The following is a 24,795-nucleotide window of genomic DNA, read 5'->3' on the forward strand; positions in this document are numbered from 1 at the left end:
GAAGTTAAATTTCTGCAGCATACATCTGAAATGGGTTTTAGCTGATATTAGAGTGAGAATCGATTGTTGATTATAATCTGAACTATTTTGCCCAGAGAATATAAATTCCTAAATCCACCAGAGGTATGTCAGGAAATGATTTTTGCCTCCCTGTTTTTGTGACCATCTCCACAATAACGAGCTGAAAAAAAGCTTCTTAATATCCACACATCCTGCCCTTCCATTTCAGATTGCTGGATAATATTAATAAACAAGGGTGTGGCTCAGCGCCAGGCTGTGGTAAAAAAAAAAAAATCCCTAACAGAATTAGGATGGACTAATAATTCAAATGGCTCTTATACACAGGCTTGCTCCTTTTAAATCTGTTTATTAAGTGTGATCTGCAGGCAACCGGTCCGTCAAAACAGGTCATACTGAGGACAGCTGCACACTATCCAAGGCCACACACAGGCAAACACACACTCAGGTGCCCGATGATTCAGTGTGTGGGTATATATTTAACAGGCTTGCTGCTGCAGGCGTGCAGGCTTTTGTTGACATAAAAGCTTCAAAGTTCAAACAGCAAAGTCATAATTGAGGACGTGGAGCACAATGGCAGCCGAAACTGAGATCAAACTGGTCTCAACTAACAGCACTCAGAGACAATAGCTCATATATTGTTGGGAGCATCTGAGAGAAGGATTTTTTTTCCTTTGGACTCTCTCAAGTCATCGAATGAAGTAGTCTTGCATATACTTGCATTATGTGGGGAAAAAAAATGAGAGAAAACAGTGTATAGGTCAGACTTTTCCCCGGGAAGATTAATAAACTATGATTATGGGGCGCATTAAATGCTAAACTATCCCTCTGTCTCACACACAAACACGAGGGATGGTCAGAGCAGTACATAATGTATGATGGTATTAGGTTAAGTGGGTGGAAAGCAAAGATGTGCAATCTCAACTGCCAAACCCTGCTCGGAGAGCTCAGTAACCAGGAAATGAGCTAATCGTATCAGACTGCTCTGAAAGAGAGGATCTGGAATTGTAATTCACCCACTCTGAAAGGTTCTGAGCCGCAGCTTTTCAACGGAAACACGCAGGGCTTTCAAATCAGAATCATAGATTCTCTTAAATGGCAGAGGTGCAACTTTTAAACAGCGGTTTGCAAAGTAGAAAAGCAAACCTGCAGTGCTTGTTGTGCAGCGTTGCCTGGGCTGCTGTTCACACGTATGTAGTACTTGCTCCCCCTACTGACAGATCAGTGGAACTGCACTACAACAAATCAGAAACTCTCGTTTTAACACCAAAGGGCATCCAGGAAAACCTTCCTCTATAGTTTGGCAATGTACTTTATATGACATCAAGCAACAACTCACATCATTTGCATCTCTCAAGTACAGTACAAGTGCAGTCAATTTATATAATAAAAACATGACACTTTCAAACAACAATTAAAAAGAAAGATCCATCTTGGTAATACAAGATAATCCACACATACATTATCAGACCATTTAAAGTTAAAGCCACTGATCAATTTGGCATGTATGACATTTGAATTCATTAACCATCTGCACATTTACCATAAAAAAAAAAATGTGATACTGCTGGTATGTTGGGCAGACTATGAGATGAAGCAAACATTTCTGCCTGCTGCTTGGACTAGAAATCATCTCACTAAGCACAGACTGTGAGAAACCTATTGTGCGTATTATACAGTACAAAATAATAAGAAATCTACATTATTCAAGCTTCTTACAGGCAAGAACTTTTAAAAAAAAGACAGCAGACTAAAAAACATCTGTGAGTCACAATGACAGGACATTATTATGTTTCTGCTGTCCTAAATGTGCCTTTTTGTTGTCTAACCAAAGTCAACAGTAGTAGGTTAATGGGCATCAGTGTTGTCTCTAAATGAAGAGGCTTGACTGACATTTGAACTTCTATGCAATGGATGAAGTTTTTCCTTTTTCTTGAGAACAGTTTGGCATCATTAAACAAATGTGCACATGGGCCTTCTCTAAAGCTTTGCCACGCAGCAAACCAGATGCAATGCAGAGTGAGTGAGTGCATCGCATTAAATTGATCATTACTGAGACATCACATCACATAGTTTCCTACAGCAACAAAAGTGCAGCAATAAAAGCTTTTAGAGAGTCCACATTGGAGGGCAACATGACACTTATGCTCGTGCTGAATAAACAAACTGTGACATTTTGTCTCTGATCAACTGTTAAAATGTACCATCCTGATTTTTGTTACAAATGGCTCATAGTATAATTATAATACGTACAACTGTGCTAAGCAAAATTGTGTAAATTTAAAATACTATTTAAAAAAAAAACACACAACAACAAACAAAAAAACATATAAATAGTTAGCACCAAGCATGCAGGGACACAGTCCTCATCATGGCACTTGTGCCCACTTGGTCTCTTACCAACAGGTCGTACTGAAGCTTCAGCAATTTGCATCAATAAACACAGAAAAAAAAATACTGTTCTAAAAACAAATGTAATACGAAAGAAATGTTTGCGCACTAGTCGTACGTTGTGCTGCTCAGTCCTGCTCAAATAGAAGAAAGGTCCAGCCCTTTATCTGACTTCAGTTTCTTCTTCGTGGAGTTAGGAAAAGCAAAGATTTGCAGCTCCTTTTGTAGACGGCTGAACACGCTGAGGCTAACTCCCCCTTCAGCGCCAACGTCTGACCCAGATACAGGATGCTCATGCACAGACAGCGGGCTCCCTGAGAGTGCAATGTACCCGGTTGGCCAGCAGGGGGGGGAGCCAACGAGGCCTCAGAGGTAATGGAGGTCAACCTCAGTTCACCAGCAAGACGTCCTCATATGTTGTTGTTCTGGGGGAAGTCAAACAAAGGGAGTCATGGTGATGGATTTACAAGAATAGACTTAAAACATATTGTCAAACTAACTAAGAAAAGGATAAAAATACATGTAGAAATGTTATATTTCTCAAATAAACCATTAAACACCTTGCTTTTGTTTGACAGACACATTAAGGATACCGAGCTTCATTCAGTCATGGAACACTGAATGAAGCACAACACCAATTTTTACTTTATTGTCTTTCATTATGTTTCCAACGTTGCCATTAGGGGTGGGAATCTTGGGGAACCTCACGATTCGATTACGATTCAGAGGCTACGATTCGATTATAAAACGATTATTGACGCACTTTTTCCACATTTCTTTTTGTCTCACTGAATGAGCATTCATCAATTGCAGTTAAAAAAACATTTGCAATAAGAAACAAAGAGTTGAATTCATTTCCATTATATTTTATTAACCTTTATGGAAATTCATGAACATTTGAACCTTAGTGTACAGCTCAAGGTGCTTTTTGCTGCTTTGAGTGTTGCAAATGTTAGTTACAAATAAAATGGCTATGAATTCCGCGATGCCTTTCGTAATTCGCTTGGCCTTTTCCGATGTGGGTGGCAGCTTATTCAGAGCGTCCTTAAGTGTTCTCTGGCTGCTAGTAGCAACAGCAGCCGGCTTTCCCACCTCCTCCGTCGGGTGGAATCGTGCTGTGTGACTTCTCATGTTCGTTGTGTTGCCAAAGTATTTTATTTTAGCGCGACAAATCTTGCACACAACGTAGCTTTTGTCCAATTCTTTTCCTCCATCAACGTTGTAGAATCCAAAATTATTCCACACATCTGCTTTTAAATGTTTAGGAGCAGGTCGGATCTCACGACGAGGTGGGTTGGTTAGCTCAGCCATGCTTGTTGTTTTTGTTTTCTGGGGGCGTGTGCGGTGGATGTGTGCTCTCGGTCCGTTCCCTGTAGTATCTGGAAGACCGCACTTGCTGTATTAGTTCCGCTTTACTTGGCATATTTGAATAATCGGAATTTGGATGTTTGTGAATCGTTCTCGATTCTTCCACGGCCGAATCTAGATTAATCTAAAAATCGGAAATTTCCCCCACCTCTAGTTGCCATGGTCTGTTTCAAATGGTTACTCTGCTTATGTGCAATTTAAATCCCATGATACCCCTTCTGTGGTCCTGGGGGTGATGAGAGACACTCACCGGTCACAGCAGCAGAAGAAGGAGCATGGTGACGTCTCCAGACCTCTGAACTTCCCAGAGCTCGGTGCGTCCGTGCACTCTGCTATGAAGGCGTGCAGGTCTGTGATGTGAATGGGTTCTTGGGTTTGATGCTGTTAAAATCCGTGAAAATGAAAGAAAGTGTTCACAGAATGATACTTTGCACAGTGCAGCCTGATAGAGATGAAGATGATGATGAGGGATCTCCCTCTCGGTCAGTTAATCTGCTTTTTGTTAACTTAGTTAGAGAGCAGCACGTTCCTACCTTGATGGTCTCGTAGGCGCCTGTGATGAGAGCGATAAACAGAGACAGGACCATGTAGATGAAGAGAGAGATGAAGGTGTACAGGTAGACTTGGCTGAACAGCCACACCAGCGAGCTGGCGTCCTGCATCTCAGCGAACGTCACGAACATGTCGTCCCCATTGATGAGGGAAAACAGGCACTCTGACACCATGGACAGAGAGCGGAACTGTAAAGGATAAGACATCAGGATGAGCTCTCAGAACGTATTTATCTTGTTCGTTGCTGTAGTTTGTTCACAATCGGCAATAGGAAAGTGAACACATGAAACTAATTTAAAAGCTCTATAAATACTCTAACTCCTCAAACCTTTTTTCTAACTGTTGTGGCCATTTATGTTTTGTAAATCATAAGTTCTATCAATTTAGTTTTCTTTGGGCAGCTAGAATATACTTTAGTTAATTTGGAATCAAAATCTGAAATTCATTTTTATGTTTGAAATTGTTTAGATTATTTTGGTAACTTTTAGGCTACCTTTACACGGAAACGATCTGAAACCAAAACCCGAAAGTGGCGTTTCGTTTTCACTTTTAAAACAAGGGAGGTGGTGGTGGTTAAATGATTTTTTTGACCACTTTTAGATCTTGTTAAATCAGATTAAGTTAACTTTCGTTTTTCATCCAAATTGTAAGAAATCTTTAGTTATTGTTTGCTTCATATTTTTTTTGTCAAAAATAAACTACATATATGTTTTAACAATCAACACTGAAGTGCGTGCAAGAACAAAACCACCTGCTGCCACCCACGGCCTTTGTTAGAAAATATACTTTGGGAACTTAAAAGGCCGCGACACTAAGAATCCACGGGCATGGGAATAAACAAGTTAGGACCCACAGTAAGCTATTGATGACAGCAAAGTGTTTTCATATCACTGCTCCTTCAGTTTCATGCTGTAATTAACAAACTGTTCCCTTTCCTTTGCCATTTTCGACTGTAAAAAAAAATGGAAATTGAGTATCTAACTTTATGCCTCTTGGAAATGTGGTAAATTTGAACTAATTTGACAATTCCTTAGTCAGGTTTCCATTTTTTAGCGAATCAACTCTGAAGCAATCTTTTGAAAAGCCGCGAAAAAAGGAAATGGGAATCAGACACTTCTCTATTAATCTGCGTAGCGGCCCAAGTGGGCGGCAGGCTAAAGGCTACGTCACTGGTGGTGGTAATTCAGTAGAAGCAGTTGTATTAACTGGAAACAAGTCTTGAGGAAAAAAAAAACAAAAAAACATTGTGATGGATATCATCAAGAAAAAAAACTCGAGAGCTTTTCTTTAGGAATTATTTTTATCTCTGGGATGCTGGTCAGTTACACAAGTTTACGGTACGCTGGTGCAGTCAAGAAACAGCTGCTGAATCATGTCATTTTAAACTTTGCCTGGTTGGGCGTCATTTGCAGAAGCGCTTCCACGCTGTGGAATGTTTTCATTCACCAGATTTGTTTTATTATTCTAAACGTGACTTAAAGACAGCGATGGAAACCCAGCTGCTGTGACAGAAAGGTATTAGAGGTTGGCCAAACCTCATCTATGGCTCAATTGTGAAGAAAGGGAATAACAAAATCCACTGAAAACTAATTTAGTCGACGGAGCTCCCATCATCTCTTTAACCCCCAAATCCACTGTTTATCTAAGGCGCTTAAGTTCAGGGGACTGGTCCACTTTACACAAATGAACAACTACAGGCCTATCTCAAATCTCCCATTTTTAAGTAAGATCATTGAAAAAGCGGTTTTTCAACAGTTTAATTACTTTTTAAAACAAAATAACTGCTATAACACCTTCCAGTCAGGTTTTAGACAGCACCACAGCACTGAGGCTGCTCTGACCAAAGTGTTTAATGACATATGTCTGAATACAGACGGTGGAAAAATGTCAGTCTAAAGCCTGGTTTATAGTCGGTAACGCAAGACGCAACGCAAGACGCAACGCAAGACGCAAGCCCTTGCGCGGTTGCAAGCCCCCCCTTGCGTGCTTGCGTGTGTCACCTCAATTTTCTAAACTTCACGCAAGACGCAAGCGCAAGCCACTGGCTGTGGTCGAAACCGCCTACTACTTGATCGATCTGACAGTATGCAGAGCGTTTACACACAGTGCACTTCACTCCTGCCCGAGCCGAAATCAGCCGGCCTGAAAAGCTGATTTCCCTTAAGCTATAGGCTAAACTCTGTAAATATATAACTTTAGCAACATTTGAAACATTTTCAGGCGAGAAAGTAGTCGTTTAGACCCCCAAGGTGTTGAAAATCTGACAAAATACCGGCTATTTACAAGAAGAAGAAGAAGCATGAATCTATGGAAGAGAGACTTGCCAAAGAGCTCCTGGCGGTGAATTTCCTTTCATCGTAGTAGGCTTGTCATTGAAAAAACCCGCTACTCCACCTACTGTCCTGGCGGTGAATCGCCACGCAGCACACGCAACCGCCGACAAAGCAAAATGAAGTATAAACGTCTCGAGCCATTAACATACGCGCAAGACGCAAGCGCAAGGGCAGTTAAAAGAAGTATAACTCAGCCTTTAGTTTTACTGGATCTCAATATATTACTGAAACGACTGGAAAACTGGGCAGGTCTTTCCGGAACTGTACTAAACTGGTTCAAAACATACTTAGAGAACAGGAAGTACTTTGTGTCAATAGGTAACTTTACATCTGAGCACACAAGAATCACATGTGGAGTTCCCCAAGGTTCCATCCTGGGACCTCTTCTGTTTAACATCTACATGCTCCCACTGGCACAGATTATAAAAAACAACAAAATAAACTACCATAGCTATGCAGATGACACGCAGATATATATTACAATGTCACCAGGAGACCGAGGCCCTGTACAGGCTCTTGGTAAATGCATTGAGGAGATTAATGACTGGATGTGCCACAACTTTCTCCAGCTAAACAAAAACAAAACTGAGGTAATTGTCTTTGGAGCCAAAGAGAAACGATTACAGGTCACCACAGAACTTCAATCTATACACCTAGAAACTACCGACCAGGCCAGAAATCTGGGTGTAGTGATGGACTAATATGGAATGGAAAAACACATTAAGGCAGTAACAAAGTCAGCCTACTATCACCTTAAGAATATATCAAGGTTAAAGGATCTGATGTGTCAGCAAGACCTGGAAAAACTAGTCCATGCATTCATCTTCAGTCGGCTTGATTACTGTAACAGCATCTTTACAGGTCGACCTAAAAAGTAAGTTAGACACCTGCAGCTCATTCAGAACTCTGCTGCTCGAGTCCTCACTGAGAATAAAGAAGTGGACCACATCAGTCCAGCTCTGAGGTCTTTACACCGGCTGCCTGTCCATCAGAGAATAGACTTTAAAGTTCTGATGCTGCTCTATAAAGCTCTGAATGGTCCAGGACCAGAATGCATCAGTGACCTCCTGACCCAGTATGAACCTTCCAGACCCCTCAGCTCATCTGGATCCGGTCTTCTATCAGTTCCCAGAGTCAGAACCAGACATGGAGAAGCTGCATTCAGCTTCTATGCTCCACATGTCTGGAACAAACTCCCAGAAAGCCTCAGATCAGCTGAAACACTCAGTGTGTTTAAGTCCAGGCTGAAGACACGCCTATTTTCAGCTGCATTTGAATAAAGCTCCAAATCTGAAGCTTGAGTTTCAAAACTTAATCACATTTTAACTACTGATTTTTATCTGATTTTATCTATTGTTCTTATTTCTTTCTTTTTTGTTTAAAATTTAAATCATGCTTTTTATTTCTAGTGTTTTAATGTCTCTGTAAAGCACTTTGAATCGCCTTGTAGTTGAATTGTGCTGTACAAATAAACTTGCCTTGCCTTAAAATGGCAAAGATTACATACAGCGACCAATTAAAACCTAGAAATATCCAAAAGTAGTCGAAAGTTTAAGAAAGACAATATGGATGTTGAAGAAACAAAGTGATTCTTAAAAATGGCTTCCAGTGTAAGTTACTCGCCCTCGTAGTTTTTTGTTGTTTTTGTTCTTCATAGAGAAATTGATCGTTTTTAGATTTTGTATTCTAGCACAAGTATTGAAACAGCCAAAATGTATTTTATGTAGGTGTGTGGATTCTTTAAACTAGGGCTGTGTTCGAAACCGCCTACTTCTCCCACTACTCCTACTAACTTTAACTTTTTTTAAGTTGCATACTAGATGCATACTAGATTCTCCGAAATGTTGGGTATGCATCATGAGGTTACTACTCATACTCAAACTACCCAAGATGCAACGTAACGTGACGTCGCCGAACGTCATTTCCTGTCAAAACGGCAGTTTCAAGCTAGCTACAACGAGGGTAGGTTCACTTCCTGTTTTCAAAACAAAAGCACCAATTGTATCGTAATGGCTTTCCCTATGATAAAAGGCAACGGGTATTTTGTTTTGTGAAAATAACCGGAAGTGCGTTGCTCACTACGGCTAGCTTTAGGAGCGCCGAATTCGTGGGAACAAAATGGTAAATAGCCGGTATTTTGTCAGGTTTTCAACACGTTGGGGATCTAAACGACTACTTTCTCACCTGAAAATGTTTCAAATGTTGCTAAAGTTTACAGAGTTTAGAGCTTAAGAGAAATCAGCTTCAGGCCGGCTGATTTCGGCTCGAGTGAAATGCATTGTGGGTAAACGCTCTGCATACTGTCTGATCGATGAGTATGCCATTTACAAGTATGTAGTATTTAGTAGGCGGTTTCGAACACAGCCTAGGTCTCAAGTGTTAAAACAATTAGCAGTGACTGACCAAATAAGACATTTTTGCACCAGAGGGGCAGGATAGTATGTTTAAGAACAGACTATACCGAATGACCACAGTCATGTCAAAAAAAAAAGCTCAGTTTTATTCACCTTCACGTGGTATGGGCCAAGGACGATCCAGCCACAGAAGCAGTAACCCAAATAGATGACGGCCACACAGCAGCAGAACCGAATCACATTGGGGAACGCCGCTCGAAGTGTGATGATGAGGATCTGCGGTGTAGAAGCCACAGAGGCGGAGCAAATTACCTTCTACCAGGTTATCACACCAACAGCTTTCAGTTACAGCAGCAGAGAATCTGTGACTTACATTGTACTTCTGGAAGAATGTGAGGTAGCGAATTACTCCCACCCACACCAAGAGAGTGGAGGTCCCCAACAGGATGCCGCAGACATCATAAGATGAAAAATTCTGTCAGGAGAAAAACAAGACTGACAATAAGCGCATAAAAAATGTGGCGTAATTGCTGTTTTTAAACATTTTACATGAGGGCATTTGCCACTAGGGCTGGATATCGTGGCCAATTTCCTAAATCGATTCGATTTCGATTCATAAGGTCCTGAATTGATTAATCATGATTCGATTGGATTCGATTCAATTCAATCTGCTCTTAAATAATGAAAATGGCTCAACTGTTTTACAAAATACTAATGTACTTTATTTTATCTATTATTTTCACCATAAACAACAGGTTTTAAGTGCAAACTTGTGAATTGGACAGTTTAAACTTCAGCTGTGAACACAACCGTCTCAAAAGTGCCGTTTTAAAGTTCTAAAGTGAAACATTCCATTACTGCAAATTGCATCAAGGCATTGTTTCTTAATGTGCAAAAATGATGATAATAATAATAATAATAATAATAATAATAATAATAATGGTAACAAAACTAAAAGTAAACTTAAACGATCTAAAGTCAAGTCCTGTTATTGTGACTTTTTTCTCACTTGGTAATTGTGAGATTCTTGTGCAGGAAAAGGAGCTCATTGACCTGATCTGGGGTTAGGCAGCTCCTTTTTGCAGTGACAACATCATCTGCTGAGCGGAGTTTTACCTGCTTGTGCGCTTGAATGACAAGCGGACGTAAACGCGCCACTGTTGCATCACGCACGGGACTACTGGGGTTAACTTCATGGGAAGAAAAATAATAAATCGATCTCATGCCCTACAAAACGCTTTTGCAAAATTTAAAATGAAATCGATCCAAACGATTTTTTTACCCAGCCCTATTTGCTACTGTACAGCATGTTGAACAGAATGAAGCTACAACGTGAGCCGTAGCTGATATCAAACCTTTGACTCGATGCCGATTTTGATGATACTGCCAGTGATGGTAAAGATGTCGCTGACAATGAGTAGAATATACCAACCATTAATAAACTCCATCCGGTCTCCCCAGCACACTCTACGCTCCAGAGTCTCCTTAAAATACTGCACAAACTCCTGAGGAGCGAAGACAGAGAGAAGGGCGAGAAACATGAAAACTGCAGGCCAACACAGGAGCTGCTTTTTAAGTTTTTAAATTTACAACGTCCTCAGTCTGCTCATCGATGTTGTAAACTAAGGCCAGAAATGTACGACTTTCTGGTGGCGCATTTCTTTGGTTGCAACAGACTTTCCTTACCTGTTGGAGCACGATGCCTCTCAGTATGGAGCGTCCACACAGCACCAGAGACAGCAGACACAGCAGAGCTACGGCCACGTCAAATGCCAAACGTGTATAGTTCTCAGCTGGGGAAAACAAAAAAGATAATAAATAAATAAAAGTCTTTCACTTCATTCTGACAACAGTATTACTATAACAGCCACTGCAGGAATTGAAATTTCTTTATGGCTCAGTCACTTTTAACATGGGTTTGTTGGTGTTCTTGAACATTTTGGCTTGCTGGTTCACTCGCTGGTGTGGTGCTTGTCTTGGATGCTGCTGCTGCAGTTTCTTGTTCCCCCTGCTGTTTGTTTTAGAAGTGCAAATCCCACACTGATCTGACATTCTAAAGAGATTATGATAATTGTGATAACTGTCGGCCTTTTCTTCTACAACTATAAAAAGGTACTTGGAACGTGGAACAGTTGTGGCTCACGAGTAAAAACAACACTGCTGGTCTGATTGTTTATGATAAAGTGGAGCTGTAAGATGCAACATGAAACAAAAATAAGTGTTTGAGAAGCTTTCACGTACGTAGGAATTTACGAATCCCAACTTTGGCAAAAGGGGACTATTTCACCCAACAGGATATGTATATTGTTTAATCATGAATGAGGCCCCTGTTGTCTCACCGTGCCCAGAGACGCTCGGGTCTTTGCACTCCTTTATTTTTGCCTGGTTTTCCAACCAGATCTTCACTTTCCCACTGTGAGCCTTATTGTCCAGAACTATCTGGAAGAGAACAAAATGTCAACATGTAATTCATATCACTTGAAGCAGAAAATGTATAACTAATGAAACTCAATATATATATATATATATATATATATATATATATATATATATATATATATATATCGGGTAAGTTTTCCTTCTATGTAGCTTATTGTTAGCTTTGATGATAGCTGTAATGTTATATCCTCATTTGTAAGTCGCTTTGGATAAAAGCGTCTGCTAAATGCATAAACATAAAACAGAATTTTGAAAAAAGGATTAATATTGATCTTGAGGATAGTGTTTGGTGTGGAATGAGACTGATTGTGTTAAAATATCAGAACCAGTTCAAATGTATAGAAAATAAATAATTTACTGTCCAAAGTATTATTATTTTTCCATTAACAGATGTGTTTTTTGGAGTAATGTATGTACAACTGTGGGGAAGATTCTGGGATACACAATTCCTAACAATGTGAGGGTCCTTTATTTTTGTGTCTTCAATGAGAATGTGATTATTAAAAGAGACTGGTACCTATGTAAAATACTGTTGATGGCTTGTAAAAAAGCTATAACAAAGTGCTGGTATAAAACGGAGTCTCCAAACTTTAATCAATAGATGGACAGAGTGAAGGAAATATGTTTAATGGAAAAGATAACTTTCTCTCTCAGATCTAGAGGAGAGATCTTTCCCAGGAAATGGGAGAAATGGACTGCTTTTATCAAAACAATTGAGGACGCTACACGTTAGCAAGTAAAGACACTGGACATTAAATACAAGTTTGACAGTTTGTTGTCAACCTGTGTCCCCTTAAACTGAAAAGAACTAAATAAAAAGTATATATAAAAAAAATGTTTACGAGGTCATTTTTACAACATTAGCAGCACTAACTTTTAAAGCTTCAAGTAAAATCCCAGAGAGTCATGTGCTAACTGAGGACAACAGCAGCCTCTGTGTGACGCTCATCCAGCCGTACGCCTGCCATATGCTTTTGGAATATTGTGGGGTTTTTTTATGGTGTATCACAGATAAACAGAACAGCCTTGTGTCATGTTGGTTACTTTAATGTTGCTAGGGTACTTGGTTTTCATTGTATCAATGTTCTCCAAAATGTCACAATAACTTTTATTGGCTGAACCTTTGAACAGGGAAGTCATTTGTCTTTTCTCTTATGAAAAGTCTCGCCCTTGTGTTGCTTTTTTTGAGCAAGTGGGGCATCTCTTATATCTTTGTCTTCCTATCATTGCATTAACAATTATTAATATTATATCACCAGCTACCATCAGAGTCCTCTGTGTATCTAAGTCTTAAGAGTTATTTTCTGTTTTTCTACACACGTTTTTCACCAGAAGGCCTGATCTACCCTCAGCACATGATTCTCTTTATTCTTTGATCACATGTTGTGTTATAATTAGCAGGGTAAATAAGGGAAAAAGCTACATTTCATCCTTTTTAAAATCATCCAAGATTCAAGTAAGATGTCTGACAGATCACTGCTTTTTGTAACTGCATTGTTCTCTCACTTCATTCTATTTGTTGTGCCATGTTTTATTTCTCAAATAAAAGCTGCTTTTCAGCCCATCATGTTTATTTTTCTTACGCAGAACAAGATAACTTCTTCATTTGACAAGATTATATGGGTCAAAATATTTGTTCAGAGTCATTTCTCATTATTAACAGCTGTTAAAATCCACATTCTCATTGATGTTTCCAACTTAGCCAAGTGAAAACGTTGAGGTTTACATAATAATAACACTTGAACTGAGAGAGGCGAAACAAATACATAAAGGCAAACCGATCGTCCATTCGTAATTTTGTGAGAGTCCCTGCCTCTGAGTATGAACAAAAAGAGTCCAAGAGTTGTTCTGGAAATCAAAGCATTTGTGGTCCGACTACATGTCACCGACTTACAAAGCAGTCACCAGTTACTATTATTATATTATTACTACTATTACTCTTATACTATTATTATGTATCTATTTCAGTGTTGAACTTACTGTGATGTAAAACGTGTAGCAGTCGGGAATCTCGTTGTTGATGATCGTCTGTATATTGATTGCCTTCAGCTGGAACTGTATGGTAACATTAATCAGCCTTGACAAAAGAAATACAAACACACACACAAACAAGAAAACAGAATTATTTTTACATTACCAAGGGGACTTAAAGGGATAGTTCGCCTCTTTTGACATGAAGCTGTGTAACATCCCATATCAGCAACATCATTTATGAACATCTTCTTACCCCCTGCTGCGTCCTGTGAGCAGAGTTCCAGCCTCGTTTTGGTGTTGATGAAGGTAGTCCGGCTAGTTGGCTGGGGTTTAAAAAATAAAGCGTCTTGCTTCTCAAAACAATATGCGTTCAAAAGAGTAATACATTTGCATCACAAACTCGTTCTCCAGGAAAAAGTCAGACCTCACAATCGCTTGGCGCTATTTTTGCCTCCCTTGATATCAATGCGTCAAGCCACCTAGCGACAGCCGCACCTGTTACGGTGTTTGCTGCTCGGTCTGCACTTCGGTCTGCTCGGTCTGCACAGCAGGCAGTGATACGAAGGGAGAGAAAATAGGGCCAAGCGATGTGAGGTCTTTGATTTTGTGTTGCAAATGTATTACTCTTTTGAACGCATATTGTTTTGAGAAGCAAAACGCTTTATTTTTTTAAACCCCAGCCAACTAGCCGGACTACCTTCGTCAACACCAAAACGAGGCTGGAACTCTGCTCACAGGACGCAGCAGGGGGTAAGAAGATGTTCATAAATGATGTTGCTGATATGGGATGTCATACAGCTTCATGTCAAAAGAGGCGAACTATCCCTTTAAACTGACCAGAAACACACCCCAGGCAGGACGACAAAACTATGCATACCTGCACAGGTGTGTTTTTGTACCAACACCTGTTGAGTCGGTGCTCTTGGATGCATGCTTGAGCTTGTGCTTGTGTTTGTGCAGCACAGATAAGTGACTTGTTGAATGTAATCATCAGATGAAGTTCAGTCGAGATAACCTCACTGATTAGAGGCCAAAAATGGAGGAAAAAAAATGAAGCCTTACTTGTAGAACTTGAGTGTAAAGTTCTTGTAGCTGTTGGTGAGCAGACCCGAAGGAACCGACAGAGGGTCGACACCTACGCAGTCTGAGGAATACAGGAATACACTTCATTTAGAGGCGACCTTTCACTTTCCCCCTGTATAAATGTATAAACTTTCTAGAAAAACCCTTTGTTTGTGAATCTGTTCAAATTTCTAATAAACTTATCAGACACACAATATGAGGCTTGGATGGATTCTTAAATAATCTCTCCACTGCTGATGTCAAATTCCCCTAAAAACCAGTAAAGTGTGACTCAAATACAACGATATGAGGAAGTAAGAAACTCCGATGGCACGCAACACCTCCTTTTCCTGGATTCTCATGTATGATGTGGAAAATAAAGTTGCATGAACCTCACTCCTACCCCCATATCAAATTTGTTGACACTTATGTTAACAATATATAAGAATTTGAGGGCATTAGAATGGAAATCTAAGCAGACAGAATATCTTTTCATTCATGAGCTGTCCTTTATGTAAATTCATGTCATGTATGTGCTTCGAGCTGCTTATTTGTGCTAAATGGATGGGCGAGAATGCCTCTCTCATGCCTCTTTTAGAAAAAAGAATCATTGTTTAATCATGAAAACCCTGAAGAGTAGTGCTTCAGTGATAACAATTAAAATACAACGCAACAAAAATTTTACCATTTAGAAAGAAAACCCTGAAAAACAATAAAATATCCAATAAAAAACAAAGCTATGGCGTCTACATGAAGTCAATATCTCAAGTAAGAAACTTGATATTGACATAAAAAGACCTCCGTCATCGTCTTTTGATCTAACCCACAGTTATTTTTGTTGAAACACTTTGGAAAGCAGAATGTGATTAGGGTGGTCTGTTATGATGCATAATACATATCTTTGAACACTTGTAACATTTAAAATGTTTCTCCAACTTTCTTTGAGGTGACAGAAATGCTTGGGATTCATCCAAATGCAGCAGCTGTCGACATACAGGTCCTTCTCAAAAAAATAAACTCAAAATTCCTATCTAAAAAAATTAGCATATCATGAAAAGGTACTCTAAACGAGCTATTAACCTAATCATCTGAATCAACAAATTAACTCTACACACCTGTAAAAGATTCCTGAGGCTTTAAAAAACTCCCAGCCTGGTTCATTACTCAAAACCGAGATAGGAATTTTGAGTTTTCATGAGCTGTATGCCAAAATCGTCAGAATTAAAACAATAAAAGACCTGAAATATTTCAGTTGGTGTGCAATGAATATAAAATATATGAAAGTTCAACTTTTATCATTACATTATGGAAAATAATGAACTTTATCACAATATGCTAATTTTTTTAGAAGGACCTGTAGAAGTTCATTTGGTCTCCACCTCTAGAACTGTCACTGTTCTTTCCATGTCATGTTTGCTTATTTCCCGCAGATCCCACCTTTAAATGCAAACTTGTTTAGCTGCAACACCTGGTCGCACTGATAAAAAATGTCACGCTTTAGCCTTCAAGCTCTGTTAGCATTATTCAAGTACAAGACAGCAACGTGTCCCACACACTGCAGTTCCCATACTTGTGATGATTTGAGGGTCTATGCTGAAAGTATCGTTGGCTGGGTCGATCCGTCCCTTCTTGTAGTACTGCTGGCAGAGGGAGAGTGCACTGCCATTCTCACTGCCATAGACGTACGCATAGCGTCCTACTGATGTCTCTGGTAAGGCCAGATACTGTGGGGGGGGAGAAAGAGAGCTTTCAGTGCATCCGTAACTTTCTACCAAACAAATAATCTGTATGGTTTGCATGCATGTATGACCTGTTGGCTATGAAAACACATAACTAAAGCTAAAGCCAAGCATCAAAGATGTCGTGTTTTCCTTCTTTTCCACAACATCTTGAGACAAAGATGTCGATTTGTCCCCCACTTCTGCTGCTACTGAAAGATCTAAACCGGTTGGCAAACACAGGTATCGTTCCAGTGTACTATTTTTAAACACCTTATTTTTCCTTTGGTGCAGACACCATGTTGGCGGTGTGTCACATGGTTCAGGATTTATCAGGAAATCTCATTCACAAAACTATTTGTTTTTGACATTCTAATCATCAAAACAACCCACTTGATCGAATAAGGACAAAGGGCAAGTATGAAAATGTTTCTACTTTATAACTGACCAAAATCTGGATTCATATCATTGATGCAATATTGATTACACTGGGTATTCAATAATATTTCCATAGCCTAAGCCATTATGTCCTGATTTTATAACCTTAGTATGACATGAGAAGTGTATGTGGCTGACTGCCACTTAGATATCATGCATGAGCGGCCATACTTTCCAGTGTTTAAGATGAATTATAATCCTGAAGTTGTTCTGTTATGTAAGAAAACTCTAATTCTAGTAAAAAGATTTTTTTCCATCTTCCTTCAGGCTCACCTTATCCACGGCATAGAAGATGTGGTCGTAGACGTCCTGCTGGGAGTAAACGGCAAACGAGTCGTCTAAGGATTCATCGTAGTCTTTGAGAAAGAGGTGCTTGAAGGTCATCGTGTTCTCCTCTTTAAAAGTCACCACCACCTGGTTGCTAAGGCCAAACATCACCAACTGCAACAGATGAAATAAAACTGAGAAGAGGGTTGTGTCAGGAGGAAGATGAGTTGAAAATACATCAATTTTCACCTGAAATACACATGGCCTCAGTTTGCTGTTCACACATGTGCCAAACAACAAGGGATTCACTACAGAAAAAACACAAGCCTGGACATGATGCGTAAAGTGCACTGCTGAAAATCATAGTGTTTTATTTACCGCATGAAGATGGTGGCTGAGGTTACCTACTAAATAAATAAAGTTGTGTTTGAACTTAGCAGCATTATCAACAAAGAGTGGGAGGCAACATGCAGACCAGCAGAACTAGTTTTAAGGGGGAAAAAAATTCAAGATGACAGTAAGAGATGGAAAATTTCCAAACCAAGGCAGTCCTTATGTCAAAAATTACTATATCAAATTCTTCCCCGTCTATTCCAGGTACACCTGTAAGACGGCAGCCTTTTGGTTGAGGAAATAGCCTGTAATTTATGCTCCGTCTGTCGCACACAATCACAATGCTCTCTCTGCATTTCTCCACCTTATAAATGACCACAACCGGAAAGGTGAGAATCATGTAATGACCCAGCTAAATAAACAAAGTGATAAATAATGCTGATATCCGTTACAGTTTGAATTCATTCAGGGTGATTTGAGAGCGCTGCTGCCACTCGCGCTTCCACGTGACAGCATTTACTTCAGCACCACGACGACACGCAATAAATATGAAATCATCAACAGTTTCAGTGAGTCAGAACAACTTTTACCTGAGCTGTGACTACAATGATCTTGAGCAGCTGCAGGATTAGCTTGTACGGCTTCCGGCCCTTGGCGTGATATTTATCACAAGGACTCATAAAGAAGTATTTCAGCTTCCTGCGAATGGCCTCCTCCTCCTGATCAGCTCTGGCCCACTGACCCGCTGTTGCCGTGGGAAACTGGTGGTTGTTATGGTTGCTGTCATGGCTGTTGCTCTGATGGTCGTGCTCGCCGCTGCTGTCTGTGGAACCGTATCGGGGGATAACGGGGGAGGACAGGCCGTCCTGCTCTGGTGCACACAAGAAATAAAGAGCTTTTCAGTTTTCAGTAATCATCATGTCATTTTTGCACTTAAAGGTAGGGTAGGAGATCCTGGATTTTGAGTCCAGCGAAGCTGCATTTTGAAAATACACAGGTCAAAAGTCCCAACCCCTTTCTTCAGACTTTCCCCCCGAAGCCACGCCTCTAGAGGACATGAACGCGCAATGCTTGTTCACGAGCACGAAGGTGCACGAGCGCTGTTCTGACAGCAAGCATCGATGGTTGCCGTATTTAGTATATGCTAACTATACGTTTAATAATGCTAGGTGCTAGCCAAGCTGGCTCTAGTTTAGCTTCCTGCCAAGCTTCTGGACGCGTAATTCGTTCACGGAGCAGGGTACGTGCACAGGGGGAAGGAGGGGGAGGGAGGAGCAGATTGCAGTTTGATAGACACATCAGAATCCAATCATCGTTAACGGTCCGTTCAGTATGATTGGATAGTGTTTTTCCTAGATTGTACGTTCTAGAGGCCACTAAAACTTTTCATTTTTGTGTCAAAACTTTTAATTAATTGGTTGCAATGGGGGTGTGAAGAGTATTTCAAGCAATATGTAAAAAAAAATACTCCAGAAAAAAGAACCCCTACCCCACCTTTAAGAGGTTCTCATAACTTATCTTACTTAATCTAAAAACCTTTTTTAATTAACGCTCCTACTCAAAGACAACTGATGACCAGACTGAGGAACTGAGGAACTCTCCAACAAGCCAAAAGCTTGCGCAGAACTCCCGACTGCCTGGATATCTTTAGGTCCTTTGCATATATAAGATATTCAAATAGGTGTTAGTAGAGATCAGTGCTGTATGAATCAGTGGTGCATTAAATTCCCCAGAGGAACTTAAGCCAAACAGAGTTAGAGACAGACAATAAAAAAAAGAAGGGCTTCATTTTCTTCATTTAAAGTGTTCAAAATAAAGTTGTAAATCTGATGCAATCTGTTCCTAGAAATGATAGCATCACAAAGGGAAACCCGTCTCACACGTCCGCTCAGTGCTACACCTGAACAAAAAGAGGAATAGAAAGAAAACGCCCAAAGCAAAAGGAACACGGATGGGCAAATAAATTTCAATCATTTCAAGACTGTGTATGCAGCAACAGTATATTGAGTGTTCCAGATCTAACCTGGCTAGGTCGGCCACGGCCCGTCATAATCAACAAATGCACCATGTCCACCTGTAAAACAGATTTAAACACCACCAACTGCTGTCCTTGGGTAGACACAGCAGACCTGTGACTTATGGTTTACAACTTTTCTAATCTTTGTCTTGTTTTGACATTAAAAAATCTGTTAAAAAAAAAAAGCTCATTCAAGTCTTTTAATTCAACTGGCGACCTGTCCAGGTGTTCCCTGCTTCTCAGCCAATGGCAGCTGGGATAGGCTCCGGCCTCCCCACCACTCTGAATTGGATAAAGCGAGAGTAGAAAACGGATGATGGATCATAATGTTCTAATGAAACAAATACTGCTTTTGTAATTAAAGTAATTTAATTGAGAATCATCCCGAATGAATCCCAGAGTACACTTCCTGTCTGTATCACACACGCCTGAGCCTCGACAGTCAGCCTCCAGCTTTCATCACTCTCACCACAGTCTGACACTTTCTCCGTCTATCACAGAGCGAGGCTCTTCTTCTCTCCGTCCCCTCCGGCACTGAACCCTGGGACACAAATGCTGCTAAGGGTTACCCTCTAAAGTAGCTGAAATAAGTCCTTTTTTATTGGTGTTAGATTGTGAACGACGTCTAAAGCTAAACTACGTGTTAAATTCGTATATAATTTGGAGAAGAGTAATATTTACTCTCTGCCTCTTTAAGTGTTGAAAATTGAGTTCCAGATGACGCAATATCTCTTCTGTGTAGAAATGTAGTTGAACCAGTGACACTTAAAAGGGAGAAATCTATCTTCCTAAAGAGTGCAAGAAGTGCAAGAAGAGCCATAACAGGAGACAGTTTAAGCATTATTAAATCATAGAATTCAACCATAAAATGACACGGACATGAGAACTCAAGTTTAAAAAAAAAAAAACAAAAAAAAAAACAGAGTTTGAACAGGGGTCAAAGGTGACATCTAAATGAAAAGTCTATATTTTCTTCCTGATATCCTTTCAGAGATTTCTGGTAGACAATAAATAATAATAAAAAAAGAACTAGCCTAGACAGTTTATGATCAGAAACATTGCTGGTAAGTGTGTCGTGTCTCTAGAGCAACTGAACACACTTCACAAGAAAACCACTCATAACGAAGCTGGATCATTATTCCTAATACTCGTCACATGGTTTCGACACGCTGTAAAGAAGCGAAGAACGAGGTCATTCAGGAAATGGCCTGAAAAGTGGGTAATAAATGGGAAAAAAAAACCACATGATCAGTGGAAAGGGGAATTTCAAATTTACACCTCTTCAAAAGTTAGCGTGTGACAACACCAGAGAGACTAATGAATCAGGAGGAATCCCACACAGACACAATAAGTCAGCAGAGCAAACCAACAGCTTAGCAGAATTGCCCCGTCCGAATGAGAAGTGAAACAAACCACCGGCGTTCAATATAACCCACCGCTAACAGTGAACGAGACAAAAATTCAACACAGGAACATGACATAGAAAAGCGAGCAACTGTAATGACTAAATTATTGTCCCACATTACTCTGTGACAGTGTAGTTTTCTTTAAGAAGCACCAATCCCTGACGCAAACAAACAAGCCGTGTTTACTGTGCCCAAAGTATTTATAATAACCAGAAGGGTTTTCTTGCAATAAACCACAGCCATATTTACAAGGGTCACTTCTTGTGTTAACCCGAGAGGATTTAAAGCTATAATGTGTAATATTTCACGTTGTCTATTAACAAATTTGAGTCTTATCATTCACAAGTATTACCTCAATCGTTATTAATTACCTCCATCACAAAAGTGCAGTGTTCTTATATTCTTTATATTCAGCATGCGAATGTACATAACAGTGTTACACTCCAATGAATGTCTCCATGTCGCTCCGCCATTTTAAAACTACGGGATTTGTAGAAGGACATGTCATCAGCTTCGCCCTTTCCGTTTCCACATTTCGATACGGAAAGGGCGAAGCTGATGACATGTCCTTCTACAAATCCCGTAGTTTTAAAATGGCGGAGCGACATGGAGACATTCATTGGAGTGTAACACTGTTATGTACATTCGCATACTGAATATAAAGAATATAAGAACACTGCACTTTTGTGATGGAGGTAATTAATAACGATTGAGGTAATACTTGTGAATGATAAGACTCAAATTTGTTAATAGACAACGTGAAATATTACACATTATAGCTTTAAGGTAAGGTAATTTTATTTGGTCATTATTATACATAACAAAATATAAACATCAATCGATTTCTTTGATTATGTAATGACCAAAAGGGTCTAGGCTGAAGTAAAAAGAAACTTATTGTGCCTAGCCCTATTACACACGTTATATACGATTCCAAGAAAACAAGACTAGCAAACACAACTGCAGCCGATATTTTACAACTTTACAGAAAACATCTGAAACATGACAGAAGATTTAAAGCAAAACAATGTACATCAATCATACTATAGTTTTATAATTTTCAATTAATAATGATCTATACCTTTTTTTTTAAATTTTCTAGTGTTTTAGAACTTTTTAAGTTCTCATTTAGCTTATTCCACACCCTAACACCTTGAATAGAAATACAAAACCTTTTTTTATTCGTTCTAGTTTTAATCTTTTTGAATATACCTGTTCCTCTAAGTTTATACCGACTCTCTCGCTGCTCAAAGAGCTCCGGGACTGGTGATGGGAGCATGTGATTATACGCCTTTTACATCACTACGGCAGTGTTCAATTTAACAAGATCAGGAAATTTTATTGCGTTTTGGTTAATAAAAAGAGGATTTGTTGGTGTTATATAATTAACTTTATCAACAATTCGGATGGCCTTCTTTTGAAGTAAGTAGATATTATTTATAGTTGTTTTATTTCGTGCAGCTCAAGAAAGATGAGCGCCTGTCTTCAACACACTTCGCAGAGACACGCAGTGGCTGGCATCAATAAGGTTTGCGGTGAGAGGAATGACAAACAGCTGAAAGACTCCAACCACTTAACATTTCAAGCAGACAATGGGTGCACGACACAACCGTATCGTCGATCAGAGGAGTGTGTCGATCTTCACGGCAGATAGCCATCAGACAAACAAAAGTGGGCGCAGGCCGTCGGCTGTTCCGCCAGGTTCGACTTTAAGGAGACAGTGTCGCTCAAGCTGTATAAATCTATGAAAACATCTGGCTCTTCCGGTTCACCGTCGCCTCTGGAGCGTTGGCAGATACACTGACGGAGCTGCCTGCCAATCTATCGTAACTGGAAATCTGTCAACAACTCTGCATCAGAGCTGAGATCTAGTTAGTCCTACGCAGCAAAAGGCCACCCACAGGTTGAGAGGCTAAAACTCGCAGTATCTCCAAGGCTAAAGGAAATATGCTGACTGCGAACAGGCGATGGCTGATAACCGTTCTCTAGGCCATCTGTATGTAGGAGGTGACACTTTGTCTGAACTTGGACACATCTTTTCGTTGCAGGTGTGTTTTTAAGCCGTTGGCAGGTTTCATCAACAGGTGAAGAGAGAGAGAGAGATAAAATAATAGAGCCTTAAAAAGACAGCTATCTCCATTCCGGGTGAACCGATGTTGCAACTTTAAAGCTGATGACGTATGAACGGCATATATCTACAGCACATGTTTTTTTTTTCTTGACCACAATTGTGTCCAAACCTTTACAAAAATCTACTTCTGACCAAATTCTTCTTGTCACAACAAGAAGAAATAGAATAGAATAGAATAGAATAGAATAGAAAAATACATTACGGCCATTTTGCAGACGCTTTTATCCAAAGCGACTTACAATAAGTGTGTTCCACATCTTTGTTCAACTATCTTACTATTTAACTATCACAGGCACATATTTTGCAACTTTCTTGAAAATAATAATATTAAAGTAGAAGGCTGGGATACTGTTGGAATTTGAAATGAGCCCCCCCCCCTTTACTTTATTTTATTCTTTTCTAATTTATTATTATTATTATTATTATTATTATTATTACTGGTTTGTTTTTATTTCAATTTATTTATTTTTTTATGTATATATGTATTTTCCTCTTCCCCTTCAAAGAACCCACAAATTTATCAGTTCTTTACCGATTGCTTTTGTTTGTGTGTATTGCATTGAGGCTGAGACAGCTTGACATAATACGTAATGTGTCTTGGAACATACATTTGGGTTGTTTTTGGACCACACAACAAGGACTTTCTGTCTTTAAGAGACTTTATTCCTTTATATTAGGTGGACACTTACAGAGCTCATGCTTTCAGGGGAGACTTTTTATATTATTTCAGTTTGTGCCTTGGGTTTGGGGGTTGTTGTGTGTTTGTATAAAAGAACAAAACGAGGAAAACCGTACTTGGCAGAGCCATACTTAATGCAACTCACATCAACAACCTCTCAAAAAGTATAGCAGACTCAACCATGCATATAAGGAGCTTATGAAACAAACTTTGAGAGATTATTATGCATGAGAGATTTCAGACGCCTGGATTTAGATGATCTACTAAAAGGGGCTGTGGTGATACTGCCTGTGAGTTTTAATTTTAATGGGCTTTGGTCTGACAAGGTAAACAAATGAGCAACAGAAACACCGCAACCTCAGATGTCAACACGAGGTGATCTAATGCTGTAATTATTGCCTCAAATACATATCGCTGAAGCTAAAGCTTCCAAACACACAAAAAGACAAAAACTCCGACAGATAACTCCCTGTCAAAATATGAATCTTTTTTTTTTCCAATAGTCAATTAACTTAGCTCTCATATCACAAACAACTAGAACAAACATAAATAAATAAACAGCAATGCAAATACAGTGACTCACCTAACTTTGCATTCTGCATTTTTACTTCAATGAACCGAGTACCTCTTTGAGGGGTTAGGGTTTTAAGAAGCTGTATTGATGACAGAGAAAAAGAGAAATGACTTTAACTCTGACTCGGCATATATCTGTTTTAACTGCCGCATGTGATAATGGAAAGGCCTCAGTAACCTTTCTGTTATTGTTTTCCAGCTGGTCGTGGCAGCCATGACTGATGCAGGAGCAGAGAGGGAAAATCCCACTTTGTCAACAGGGGTTAAAGTATAGAGTCACCAGAGCAAAAACCTGATGTTAAAAGGAGCTCTTTGGGGAAAACACACACTTGTTGATACAGACTACTGTACTTCAGCTGTCCAGTACAGTTACGATTCATGTCTTTACAAACACTTTTTTTTTTTACACTATCTGACACGAAAAGGTAGTTCAAAACTGGTTAAAATACTCAAAGAACCACATAAACTGCGCATGAACAGGCAAAAACCATTTCAACAGGTTAGAGCACAAAGAGCCGCGAGTAAAAAGCTAAGTTAAGCGTCACATTTAAAAAGGTAGTCAGAACATTACCAGAGGCGCGCCGGGGTCCTGTCGCAGCCATGGGTGTCACTGAGGTAATAAATAAAAAGGTGAATGATACAGCCCAAACTTAAGCTGGGTTTACTGTACTGTAAGGACGGCACACTGCCGCCGGAGGAGAGCTGCTGCTGCTGCTGCTGCTGCCGTTTGCGCTGTAGCTTC

General features: G+C 39.7%; 1 protein-coding gene across 2 annotated transcripts; it reads right to left on the reverse strand.

The window, feature by feature from the left end:
- Nucleotides 1–1,271: 1,271 nt before the first annotated feature.
- On the reverse strand, nt 1,272–24,795 carry mcoln1a (mucolipin TRP cation channel 1a). Of its 2 annotated transcripts, XM_075462589.1 has the most exons (15): nt 24,625–24,795; nt 24,064–24,133; nt 17,838–18,118; nt 16,921–17,088; nt 16,062–16,215; nt 14,492–14,573; nt 13,436–13,532; nt 11,356–11,455; nt 10,703–10,809; nt 10,372–10,521; nt 9,390–9,491; nt 9,170–9,292; nt 4,311–4,517; nt 4,028–4,158; nt 1,272–2,834 (listed from the first exon to the last, which is right to left on the reverse strand). In XM_075462589.1, the coding sequence occupies exons 2-15, from the start codon at nt 24,080–24,082 to the stop codon at nt 2,798–2,800; spliced, it is 1,758 nt and encodes a 585-aa protein (XP_075318704.1). In that variant the 5' UTR covers nt 24,083–24,133; nt 24,625–24,795; the 3' UTR covers nt 1,272–2,797. The 2 variants fall into 2 exon arrangements, with proteins under 2 accessions (XP_075318704.1, XP_075318703.1); XM_075462588.1 differs by lacking the exon at nt 24,064–24,133.

Source organism: Odontesthes bonariensis, chromosome 4 (genome assembly GCF_027942865.1).
Source record: "Odontesthes bonariensis isolate fOdoBon6 chromosome 4, fOdoBon6.hap1, whole genome shotgun sequence".
NCBI lineage: Eukaryota > Metazoa > Chordata > Actinopteri > Atheriniformes > Atherinopsidae > Odontesthes > Odontesthes bonariensis.

Coding starts and splice junctions, on each gene's coding strand:
- mcoln1a (XM_075462588.1), bottom strand. CDS start 24,655: ATGGCTGCGACAGGACCCCGGCGCGCCTCTG. Junction 17,089..17,837: donor TCATTGTAGTCACAGCTCAG/GTAAAAGTTGTT, acceptor CATCTGTTGCAG/TTGGTGATGTTTGGCCTTAG. Junction 9,293..9,389: donor CATTCTTCCAGAAGTACAAT/GTAAGTCACAGA, acceptor TCTACACCGCAG/ATCCTCATCATCACACTTCG.